The 12,421-nt window shown below is 48.4% G+C and overlaps 3 protein-coding genes and 1 pseudogene across 3 annotated transcripts; 2 read left to right on the top strand and 2 right to left on the bottom strand.

The window, feature by feature from the left end:
• Positions 1 to 457: 457 nt before the first annotated feature.
• On the top strand, positions 458 to 850 carry LOC121054196 (arabinogalactan protein 1-like). Its single transcript, XM_040523214.1, has one exon. The coding sequence runs from the start codon at positions 458 to 460 to the stop codon at positions 848 to 850; it is 393 nt and encodes a 130-aa protein (XP_040379148.1).
• Positions 851 to 2,878: 2,028 nt separating this feature from the next.
• On the bottom strand, positions 2,879 to 5,541 carry LOC102702839 (FK506-binding protein 2-like). Its single transcript, XM_006652281.3, has 5 exons — positions 4,953 to 5,541; positions 4,728 to 4,799; positions 4,545 to 4,612; positions 4,252 to 4,445; positions 2,879 to 3,538 (listed from the first exon to the last, which is right to left on the bottom strand). The coding sequence occupies exons 1-5, from the start codon at positions 5,129 to 5,131 to the stop codon at positions 3,467 to 3,469; spliced, it is 585 nt and encodes a 194-aa protein (XP_006652344.1). The 5' UTR covers positions 5,132 to 5,541; the 3' UTR covers positions 2,879 to 3,466.
• A 99-nt stretch (positions 5,542 to 5,640) lies between these two features.
• LOC102702553 lies at positions 5,641 to 9,983 on the bottom strand. Its single transcript, XM_040523425.1, has 7 exons — positions 9,764 to 9,983; positions 9,492 to 9,627; positions 9,114 to 9,215; positions 8,043 to 8,164; positions 7,418 to 7,680; positions 7,221 to 7,311; positions 5,641 to 7,140 (listed from the first exon to the last, which is right to left on the bottom strand). The coding sequence occupies exons 1-7, from the start codon at positions 9,875 to 9,877 to the stop codon at positions 6,766 to 6,768; spliced, it is 1,203 nt and encodes a 400-aa protein (XP_040379359.1). The 5' UTR covers positions 9,878 to 9,983; the 3' UTR covers positions 5,641 to 6,765.
• A 460-nt stretch (positions 9,984 to 10,443) lies between these two features.
• On the top strand, positions 10,444 to 12,036 carry LOC102714827 (annotated as a pseudogene).
• Positions 12,037 to 12,421: the final 385 nt, after the last annotated feature.

Genomic DNA, 12,421 nt, shown 5'->3' with positions numbered 1-12,421 from the left:
GCTGTCTATGACATATGAGCCCTTATGAGTCTACGACAGATGAGTTTAATAATAAATTTGTTATAAAAATTTATAAAAGTGGTAGAAAGTTAGAAACCTCAGAATGCCAACCGAGAAAGTTAAAACCTCCTCCCAATAATAATAATAATGCAGCGGCGCCAGGGAGGGCCAAGCTAGGGCGCCGAGCGCGGCAAATTTCAATCATTCATGCACGCAAGCACGCAGCTGATCTGGCGCGCGCGACGCGACGCGACTCCGGCGCGGAGACTGACGCTTTATAAGCGCCCCGCCTCCCCTCACCACCCCGGCACACAGAGAAAGCTCTCGCAAAGCTCAGCTCAGCTCAGCTCATCACTCACCGCGAGAGAGAGAGGCCAGAAGGAGAGGAGCGAGCCAGCCCAGCCAGGAGGAGCCCCCCTCACACAGATCACTGAGTACTACTACCTCAAGGGCTCCAATGGCCGCTTCTCACCTCGCCGTCCTCTCCGTGCTCGCCCTCCTCGCCGTCGCCGCCACGGCGCAGCCTCCGTCGGCCTCCCCCGGCGCGGCGCCGAAGGCCTCGCCTCCCGTGGCGACCCCGCCGCCAACGGTGGCGCCGCCGACCAAGGCCCCGGCTCCCGCCCCCAAGGTCTCCGCCCCGGCGCCCGCCCCCAAGGTCGCCGCCGCGCCTGCCCCCACCCCGTCCGCCGCCACGCCGACCCCGGATGCCGCCGCGTCTCCCTCTCCCAGCGTGTCGCCCTCCCCCTCCGCCGAGCCCCCGGCGAAGAAACTCCCGACCGGTGCCGCCGCTGGCCTCCGCCCCGCCGTCGCGTTGTTCGCCGTCGCCGCCGCAGCCGTCTACGCCTTCTAGATGATGCGATCATGTTGATCTCTTCCGTTTCTTAACCATTTTCGTTGCTTCTTGCTCGTGTTTTCTGCTTCCTCTCCCCTTCCCTCCTCACATTGGTGTACTTCCCGTTGTAATTATGAGAATTGGTTTAATTTATGCATTTATCCATCTTTATTCTTAATAAATCAGTGTACAACACCTCCTCATTTTTTTTCTACTTGGGTCATTGCTTGCAAAATCGTTGCTTGTTACTAGAACGCGAGTCTGTGAGCTAGTAAGAAGCAAGAACTGGTCGTCACAAAATGCGAGTGGTAATAATTAGCTAAGAAGAGCAACACGACATACAACAGCATCAACTTAACTTGGTTCTTGCCAGTTGGTATGCATTATACAAAGTTGCAACGACTAATCAGAGCTACAGATCAGGGCGCGACGAGCTTGATCTGAAGATTGAATTGCCAATATACTACTAATATACTAATCGAGCTCTAGCTGGCGTGTAGTTGACCATCACAGGCTTTTTGAGAACAGCAGCACATGTTCCCTTTCAGAACGCATAGCATAAATTATGGGAAAACGACTAGTTTCAAGTTAGCACCAAGCTACCAATTATCAGAGGAGAAGTGCACATATTCGTCCTCTTCTCCCTCATGGAGCAGACAAATCTGCAAGTCCGGATCAGATTCCTCGCTCCTAACCTACCTAGCAGCAGTTTACACAGTGTAGTATATTAGCTTTAGTACACCGAGATGGGCGAGATCCCCAGGCTGTCATGTGGCCGTTCGGTTCGGCCGCGATCCACCCGACGCGACCGTGAGCTGGGGCCGCTGGGCTAGCAATAGAAAAAACCGGAGAGTTTGTGCGCTTGCGGCAACCTAGCTGCCTCCACTTGCGGCGCGCGACCGATCGGCCGGGCGCGCGCGGCGTGCACCCGTCGATCGCGCGGTGGGGGCATGGCATGGAGGGGTGTCTAGGTGCGCCGGACCGCGCCCGCGAGCGTCCGCGAGGGAGGCGCCGGGCGCGGCCGCATGCATGTGCGGCGGCTGGCTCACGCGTCGCGGGGGAGGGGAGGGAGCACGTGCCCGCGCGTGGGGGCGTGTGGGGGAGGAGGGGGGAGAGATGCCGGACGCCGCCCATGTGGATGGACGCGCTGCGCTACTGCAGGGGGCATCGCGCGGCAGTAGCCGGCTAGCACGCTGCATGCGCCGCACCGCGCTTGTCCTCCGGTGGGGTTTTGTCGCGAGACGATCGCTTGACTGCTTCACGCTGGCACACCAGAATGGCTAGTTGTGACGAGTTATCCAACGGTAAATTGGCAGCGCCTTTAGGCTTTCTGCTACATCTTAGGACACATTTTTCAATCTTCTCTAACCTTTAGAACCCGTGCGTCGCCTTTGTCATAGGACGAATTAGGTTTTCGGGGTTAGGGAGGGGGGTTCGCAGGCTTAGAAGTATGGCAATGGGTGGGATGTGAAGCTGACGAGTGGCGAGGTGGTGACGGTGCCGCTAAAGCCATGGGTTAAGAGCAGGGGCCGACAGGGGCGGAGCCAGAATGTTCAATGGATGATGTCATAGACTCATAGCAATTGGGCTAGTGGTGTCACCCATAGTAGAATTAAGGGGATACTTAGGCTAATAAAAATCTATTGGTATCAACTGACACCACCGCCACAACAGTGGCTCCGCCGCCCTTGAGGGCCGAGTGGACCGGTGACAAATGAAACTTGTGTTGGAGTGGTTAGGAAGCTGGTGCAGGCGCGCAACAAGAGTGTCTTTCGACAGCTTTCCAACCATCAAAAAATGAGAAAGAAGACAATGTGGGGGCATTCTCCTGCAGTTAAATGGACATGGAGCTAAGAAAGGAGTAGGATGAGCCCAGTCCGACGGTTCTTGCCAGAGCCATTGGCGACTTCCCACGCCGATGAGGTTGAAGGGTGGCTCGTCGTGCCTCATCGGGGCGAGGGGAGGGCAGTGCCTACCGTCTACGTGCATGCGGTTATGGGAAGGAAAATGGAGAGAAGATAATAAGATTTGTTCACGCATGAATCTTAAAACACTCATAGGCTTATAGCCATCTAGAATTCGTGTGATTTAGGGCGAGAAATCTGTCATGATATGTATAGTCAGTCGTGGTGGGTAATTGCAACTATAAACTCTAGCATGGGACTGAGCTCGTGAGCATTTCAATTGCTCCTTCGTAGTACCATAAAGCACGTAACCTAGCTTCCAGTTCCAGTTTCGAGCCATGGATCCATGGTCTATTGGTCTCCCGTGCATGGCGCATGCGATGACCTTTATGGCTGCAAGCGGCACGCCGGCACGCAGCGGCACTGAAAATATTTTGTCGACCACCAGAGTATGATGTGTACTCCATTTATCTTCTTGTGGCTCCGCCCTACTAAAACTGTACAAACACACGCCTGCAGTGCAGGCATATACATCAATCAATCGATGGTTTTATAAGCCAACGCCATGGCATCAGACAAGCATTTCTACTTTGTCCTGGTGCTACCAAATTGGAAAAGTAATGAATTATAGGAATATATTTTTTCTTTGCTGGTATATTTGAATTGAATCGTAGGAGTATCATGTTTAGTTTCTGTGTGCGTTCTTCCTCGTCCTGGCAGCAGGGCTCCTCTACTGTTCCTTCTCTATCTTGTCAATGATGGGATCCACTATTCCGTCTACCTCTTTCTTTATCTCATCAACCTGCCCGGGAAACAGTGAGAGCTTAGAAGTTGTATTCCTACGTGACAACTTTGAATTATACTAGTACTCCTACATGAAAGCAATTATCTTCAAATAATCACACGAAACATCTATTGCGATATATATACTCTTTTGGCTACCTGCATAAGTTGTATTCCAAGTTAATTTGCAGAAAAAAACTGCCACGAAAAATAGTATACAATTTCTAGTGAAGCCTGCATCCACATTTGTATCACTTACCTACCTTTTCTTTTTCCTAAGATGCCATTGGTGAGCTGCCAGCCACCTAATGGTTTTTTAAGCCATTTACAATGAGTTTCAACCCATTTTTTATTGTCAAGTAGCTTAATAGTCTATTTTTTGCTGCCTCCTTCTAGCTCCCGACAAAACAATATATAGTTTCTTTTAAAATGTGAACTTTTTTAAAAAGGAGTGAAATGTATCAAGTCCTAATGTAAAAATTTTCCACTTGTTCTGTGCCTGTCACGTTGCCAAGGCAAAGGACAGGTCAGTACGCATCTCCAAGGCTGCAACTAGCGAATTTAGCAAGGAACAGAACGTAACTTGCACGCCTGTACCATGTGCTCTATTAAGCCATGATGCCACAGTTAGCATCGGAAGCTGTCGTAAGCTGGCTAAAAGACTAGTGCAGTTTGGATTAAACAGGGAGACCAAGTCAGGTTTTCAGTAATGAATCGAGCAATTGGGCTAACCTTCTGGATTATGGCCTCGGCTTTCTCGGCGTCACCCTCTATCACATCGGCTACGGTCTTAATCATGGAGGCAGCCTCCTTGAGATTTTCGTTGCCGGGGAACGCGTCGGCAAGCTCGCCGGCGACCTTCTCAGTTGCCTCCGCCACCGTGTCGACCACCTCGATTGCTACCTCGGCCGTCTTCTCGACGGTGTCTACCAGATGGAGCACGATTTACACAGCAAGAAAAATGGAGCCGAGATGAATACTGCGATGGTCAAACGAGCCATGAATATATGATTTAGATTTATCACCTTCCAATGTTCTTATCTTTCTGTAGATGGGTATGGCAACAATGATGGCACCAACCACCCATTTGGCCCTGACAGGTGCATAGGTTGGAACGCAAGAAGATTACTAATCGAAGAAATGGCAATGGAAAAACTACAGGAAAGATCATGGTGAACCAGAAACACGCACAACTTCTATGCACTCACCATGAAGGCATGCTGGGTATTGGGAGATTTCCTCCTGACGGTGCTGGAGGACCAGAACCAACTGCAGAGATTCTGAACCAAAACAGGCGAAAAATTTATGCACGAGAGTTCCCATATCGTGCAAGTTTGTCGAAATTCACGTACAGATATTGGTATGTGCAAGACTATGCATAGAAGATAGTGATCAATATAAGAAGATTAATAGGTATACACGCATGTACTTACTGTGCTGCTCCTCTGACCGGAAAAACGTTGTTGATGCCCGATGAGTTCATCCTTAAGCCGGTAAGGACTTGCCGGCGATGAACCGATGCAGATATCGGCGTGTTCCGTTGACGCCGAGCAATCACTGGGGTGTACAGCACCAAGCCTTTGCAAGCAACAAATGATCTGAGCACCGCCATGGGATTTGAAGAGTTCAGGTTCAGGTTTCTTGTACGTTGAAGCTACTCTTCTATAAGTTTTTCTAGCTTCAACTTGGGTGCAGTATGCTTGTGTTGCTTTCTTCTCATTAACCTAAAACTTAAGCTGCAACACTGCACCAGTTATTATTAAAGGGGAGCATGACAATCTGTTGATAGAAACGAAGATAGCAACCTGATATCTCTAGTACATAAAACCACACAGTGCACACAAAATTTCTCTCATTTCTTGGGGATTCTTTAGAAGCTCAAAGCAGTCTTATAGGCTCGGTTGCCAAAAAAAGAAGTTGCGTTTGGACTTAGGTTAAACAAAACGTTACATTACATATAACCGAAGCATTTCAAGAGCAGTAAACACTGACCTCCACAAAACTGTGTTGGATGTGTCGCCATCTCACATAATATGCATTCACAATTATCCTTTCATTTAAAGCAACAAAAGAAATGAAAAATTACAATCTTTGAGAGGAAAATGCAAGTAATGTTAGATTGGTAGGGCTAAACACTAAAAGGTCAAAAACATGGATAAACACACAAGCAAATAGGGGGGAAAAGTCTGGACTATTAGTATAAGGAATGGTAGGGCTAAATACTTAGAAAGGACAAGAAAGTGGATAAACACCAAAAGAAAATAAGGAAATGAAATGTCTAGACTACGATTACAAGGGAAGTCAGTAAATTCAGTAACACTTCAGAGAGAGAGCGACATTCTTTGAATTAAATGCCCTAGAACAGTTTTCTTTACAGTGAAAACTCAGAAGTTGTATTCCTACATGACAACATACTAGTACTCCTACATGACAGCGACACTCTTAGAAACTGCAGTACAATATACAAATAGAATACCGTGAAAGACTCAAGAGCCATATCAGAGCAAGTATGGAGCAAGGTACAGAACAACATATTTCAGGTGGAAAGGATTGAAAGTGAGAAACATGTTGCTTCAAGCAATCAGACAATAAAGCAAGACAGTTTCTTTTAACAGAAAAATCATGCCTACAAAGTAAAAACCAACGAGAGACCATGCCAACTCCATCGCCATAAAAAACAAAAACTGCATCGGCAAAGGCTGGTAAATAATAATAAAAAAGCCATCATCTGGGTTAGCATGTTCAACAAATAAACTATATTCATCATCAAGCCCATGAGCCACTTCATGCTGCTCAGTTTTGGAAGGTTAGTTCTAGGATCGTGTTGCAGCTAACATTGTTAACCCTAGGACAAGCAGCTATCCAAATCACAATGTAATCATCAGCATGGCACTCCACAGGGGATTAATGAAACTCATAGATTAGCTTTCTTTGCTGACAGAATTGCATTGGCAAATACTACTTGGTATTTCAAGGCCGCTTCAGGTTCAGATCGTCATATCATTGCCATGTTGCATAATCCCCTGCATCTCTGTTACCCCTGGCCATAATCTCATACTGTGTTTTGAAAAAAAATGAGTTTCAGCCTCAGAGAAAAGGTTAGTCCGGACTGCCCAGGTTCAGTTAATGTTAGGACAAGGCATGTTCATACTGAAGATGGAAGTCTAGTTTTGCCGCACAACCATGTCACTCTGCACCATCAGAACAAGGAAGTTCCATTGAAAAAATGTTTCCTCATTGAAATCCTCAAGGTACTGTCATTGTCAGAGAAACCAGTTCAAAGCGTCCGTCTTCAACACTCTTCTCAGGGTTGACTGAAATTTGTAGGCAGAATGGACTGTTCTTGTGTTGATTCAATAGACATTTTATTAATACAAGCCAAATGAGATGCCAATCAGGTTTTTTGTTTCTCCTTTTCCTTTTTGTAATTCCTGTCTCGGCAGTGCCATCTAGGATCCCAGAAGTGTTCAAGTTGCCACATTCACAAGTGTCCAACAACATGCAGTGACAGTTCTTATAGCATTCAGATACATCATCTGCACTAATATTTGCGAACAAGATCTCGGCAGCTTTATTCCTTACAAGAAGAGGAACTTGTCCAGATTGGTCTCGCACATATATCTGCAGATGATGAAAAGATGATTTTAAACTTAAGTTTAAAGAAATGTTCCAAGGTGAGTATGGCTTATTAAGCTCTTTACCATGAATGGTTTGTATATCTGGCCAAGAACATGAAGATATTTTGGATTTTTAGGGCAATCAATAGGATAAGTGATTTCTCCATGAAAATTTCTGCACAGAGATTTATCATATCATGACAGAGAAAGAGAAAGTACAGTCTTTTCTTTTATATATATAGTTGATGGAACATCAGCAATACAACATGTAAGGTGCGTACTTTGGATATAAAGGTGAGCCACATAACTTGCATCCAGTAGTAATTAATTCTCTGAAAATATCATTATGTTCTTTCAGGGAAAATCTTTCAATCACTGAAAACTTCCAATTGAAGTGAGATGTCAGAGAACTTGATAACACTATTTTGCAAATGGATGCATATACACAACCATTACATAATTTGGACTGATGCAGTAGCTCTGAGATGGACAGGAAGTTTCCCGTTTCCTTTTCTTTTATTTCTTTCCAGTTCTTCAAGGTCACCTGCAATACAGTAGCATAACTAAATAGTTTTACTATTTAGAATTTACACAAAGTAGCTTTGGAAGAAAGGATCGATGATGCAACTCCTGAGGTATCAAGAAAATAAATTTCAAAGTTTTTGTTCCACTTCTACCACTAGCAAAGTAATGAGGTAAAACTGCTTTGTTAAGATTGACCAAAAGGACAGGACACAGGAGGCATGTGCAAATGACTTGTACTGCTAAAACAAAACAACAAGCTCATGCGAATATTAACAATTCATTGTTATAAACTCTAAGACAAATGTAACCCAAAATGAGAATTCTGTATGAAGGTCGATGCCTGGTCCCTGTTAAGATGAATTTCATCATTTTAGCAGTTACCTTATGGGAATTTTCTGCGTGATTGAATTTGTTGGGTTGCATCCAGATCCACTCTACCACTCTTCTTAACTTTGATCTTGTATTATCTCCCACTTTACAGTTGACAATAAGATCATCAATCCCTGTAAATGAGTTCATGCTAAGTTATGAACCAACAACCATAAAGCTGATACTGGTTGTCACCAAGTGGGAACAACCCATACCAAGTACAATTAAGTTTTATGGTCTCGAAAAACACATAGTGAAAAATTAAATAGGATACATGAAAAAATTCGATTAAGCAACGTTCAAAAACCAATGTTCAAATATAAAAATCAGCCATCAACCATTAGAGCAAGGCCTTGTTCAGTTTGCAAAATTTTTTTGCAAAAATATCACATTAAAACTTCAAACACATATTTGAAGTATTAAACGTAGTCTAATTACAAAACAAATTTCACATTCCGCCTGGAAACCGCGAGACGAATCTTTTGAGTCTAATTAATCCATCATTAGCACATGTTGGTTACTGTAGCACTTATGGCTAATCACGTTCTAATTAGGCTCAAAAGATTCATCTCACTATTTCCTCCATAACTGTGTAATTAGTTTTAATGTTTACATATATTTAATGCTTCATTTAGATGTCTAAAAATTTGATATGATGTTTTTGGAAAATTTTTTTGGAACTAAACACCCCCCAAGTACTATGGGCTTCTTCACACAAACCCCAAGATACTATGTAGCATTAAATGGTTAGGTGGAGAAGAGAAGAGAGGAGAGGAGAGAGTGAATGAGCCACCTCTCATGCAAGGGGTAATCAATGGTTGAAATTTGTGTACTAGCGGTATTATAGAGATGATGTGTTTATGTGTCACCTCATGGGCAAAATTAGAGGTGACATACACCTCTATAAAACTTGCTCTTAAAGCTACAAATACAGAGGATAGAAGCCACCTTGTTTGGGAAACAGCAATTTTCAATAATATATCAATGAGGGGAGAAACTTTGATATGCCCCTGGAACATTATGTTATGAAGCAATGCAACTTTGAAAATGTCAGTAGATGGACAAAAGGGTGCAGTTCTGTACCTTTTTGTTTTACTAAATCGTTACAGTTCAGCAGTACTTGGACAGCAGATATCTGAGAAGCCCTTCCCTCCAAGCCATTTCTAAATTCAACTATCTTAATATCTGAAACAAAATATTGAGAATCTACCCATCAGAAGAACATTAATCGCAGCATGATAGATTGGCATACATATTACTAGCTGAATAACCACAGATAAATTGAAATTTAACATAAACTTCCTAAAAAATGGAAATCAACATCAGGGGTTTACAGTAACATGATAGGTTCGAGTGTTTGGAAAACAAACAAGTTTGGTTTGTAATGAAGCTTTTATCAATGCAGTTGAGAAGACTGTAAAAAAAAAGAAGCAGATTAGATGAGAGCCCTAACATCCTTACTTTGTAACAGCAAAACATCGCCGGCGAGTATGCCCGAGCTATGCTTGGGCCACAGAGAGACACAAAAGCTCGACCTAGTCTCGTCACCAACCTCGAGCATAGTCTTCTGAAATGCCCTCCCATCAGCATTCAGTTCCTGTGAAAGGAGAAACTTAGCCTCAATCCATGGCCGCAGCAGGTGTCACTGCAACAGCACATTCAACCCATCCTCCCCCGCCCCCCCCCCCCCAACCCCAGGCAAGGGACGGCCCGGAAGTAGGGCCGCCGGTTACCTGGTGCGGAAGCACACGTCGAACGGACGCCAGGAGCTGCACGAACCCGCCGAGATGACCGGCCGCCGCCGAGAGGTCGACGAGCGGGCCGTACCAGCTTACAACCCCCGCCATCGCGCCCGCCTACTGCCTTCCCAGACGCGGACGCGAGATGCCGAAACCAGCCGCCTCGCTCTCCCGGTGGCGGCGACGCCGGCGTCGGTGTCGCCTCGAACCCACTCCTTCCGAGACGGCGGCGAACGGGAAGGACGCGAGGCAAACTTGTAGGCCGGAGCGAGTTAGTTGGGCCAAGAAGGCCGTGAAGAAAGCCCAAAGCCCATGAGCGAGTTGGTTGGTCCAGATTAGATGAGCCATCACGTTCTCACGATCGCATCAGATCACATCAGCGCACACGTCGCGTAGGCGTAGCCACCTCTCTCTCGTGTCCTCGTCGTCGCCGCAAATCCATCCGATATGCTTATGCCCAGTGAGAAAAAGTTTACTCCTTTCCACGCCACCGTGCAGTGGGCAACCACCGGGGGCACCGCGTCCAACTTGGCCACCAACTCGTGCCAAACCTCCCCCAGCTCAGTCCACCCCCTCTCCTCTTCTCCTCCTTCCCGCTTCGTCCCCCTCGCGTAAAGAGAAGACTCGGCCGCGCCGCACGCGTCATCGCGACCTGACCTTCCTCCCACTTTCCTCTCTTCTTCCTCCTCCTCCCCACGCCTGCGCGGGCGCCGATGCCGCCGGCGTCTGGTCGCAGGTCGTCGCCCGCCTGACGCCGCGATCGATGCCGCTCCACCGCCGGACGCTCCACCCTTTTGGCGCCCCCGACTGCGACGACGGGGGCCGCTACGGGTGCTCCTCACCGCCCTCCCCTCCGCTGGTGATCCTTCCTCCTCCCGTCCCTTCCCCTTCACCGGCGTCTTTTAGTTGGCCTCCGGGTTGGCTTTGCCCGCCCCCCTTTCATGCCCCGTCGCCTTCTCCTCTCCATGACGCCGCCGGGGGCAGGAGAGACCAGGGAGGATACGGCGGCTACGGCTCCCCACCAGGCGGCGGCGGTCACGCACACGATCACCGCCGACGCATCATCACCCTTCTCGTTGCCGGTATCGCCGCCCTCGCCTTCCTCTCCCTGATCCTCCTCGGCGTAACCGTCGCCGTCCGTCGGCGGAGGCTGCAGCGGCGGCAGAGGCAGCAGGCGCTCCTCGCCCCCGCGGCGGTGGCGGTGAACGTCGAGGACGGCTGGAATGACGGCCCGGACGGCGGTGGCGGCGGCGGGGGAGTGGTGCACCACATCTGGTACATCCGGACCGTCGGGCTCGACGAGGCGGCGATCGAGTCGATAGCCGCGACGCGGTACCGTGCGGGCGCTGGGCTCCTCGGCGCGGCCGACTGCTCCGTCTGCCTCGGAGAGTTCCAGGACGGCGAGCTGTTGCGCCTGCTGCCCAAGTGCGGCCATGCGTTCCACGTCCCCTGCATCGACACGTGGCTCCGGGCCCACGTCAACTGCCCGCTCTGCCGCTCCGACGTGCTCGACTCCGCCGCCACGGTGGTCGCCGAATCCGGCGGCGGCGAGTCCAGCTCCATCCCACAAGCTGATCCAGGCGCGAACACCGCCGCCGCAGCCGAGCAAGCGGCTACCCCGGGCGATGTAATCTTGGAGGGCCCAGAAGAAGGGGAAGAAGAAGAAGAAGAAGAAGATCAGCAGCACCAACAAGCACCGCCGCACATGGAAGAAAACCAGCAAGAGCAATCCAGCTCACCGGATCCACTGCCGCCGCAGCCGCAGCAGCAGCATCTCCTCCTCTACCCTCTGCCGCCGCGTAACGTGCGGCGCGCGGCGTCCATGGATGCGGCGATCGTGTCGACCGCGGCAGACGTCGCGGCGCTAGAGCGTCTGCCGGAGGCGGCTTCTCCCGAAGAGGAGGAGCAGAACAAGCGCGTGGGGCCTCCTGGCGCGTCTTGCCTGAAGGTCTCGAGCTCCGGCCGCCTGAGCAACCTCAGCGCCGCCGAGAGGCTCCCGAGGTCGTTCTTCTCGCGGCATTGCCGGGCACGGAGCTCGGTGCTGCCGCTGTGACGAGATCCCTCGCTGAATTTTGCTCGTCGCTAATAAGGTTGCGATCTTGATAAGGGATCGATCAGTGTGTAAAATGTAAATACTTGTGATCCCCAAAAGTGAGGATTACGAGAGTTGAGACTTGAGACCCCCAAAATACAGCAAAAAAAAAGAGCTTGCGAAGTTGCGATCTACATTAAAAAAAACACGTATACATCGTTTTGTGCATTGTTCAGCTGTGTTCTTCCCTCTGTTTGCATTCATGAATTGCATGCTAATCTTCTCTGATTTTGTTTGCTTCAGTACAGAGATTAGCCCAAAACAGGTGCAGTACAGAGATTTGAGTGATCTTATTTGGGATTCAGGCACTGAATTTAGTCGGATCCTCGGTTTTTTGGGGCTGTCTAGGATACTGCATTTCTTGTTCAGTCCTGCACTCGTCTCTTCATGAATGATGACTGAAACTAGGCGCAAGGTATCATGCGATGCATCAAAATCTGATGTTGTACATATTGGATTTTAGCATAGACCAACAATACAATGGCCCTTGCGGTCAAGATGGTGCAGAGGAGTATTTCGCTTTCTGTTTCTATCTCTTCTTATCTTGAAGGCCTCTCTAA

This window comes from Oryza brachyantha, chromosome 4, assembly GCF_000231095.2.
Source record: "Oryza brachyantha chromosome 4, ObraRS2, whole genome shotgun sequence".
NCBI classification, from domain to species: domain Eukaryota; kingdom Viridiplantae; phylum Streptophyta; class Magnoliopsida; order Poales; family Poaceae; genus Oryza; species Oryza brachyantha.
This window is presented reverse-complemented; position numbering and strand designations above follow the sequence as displayed.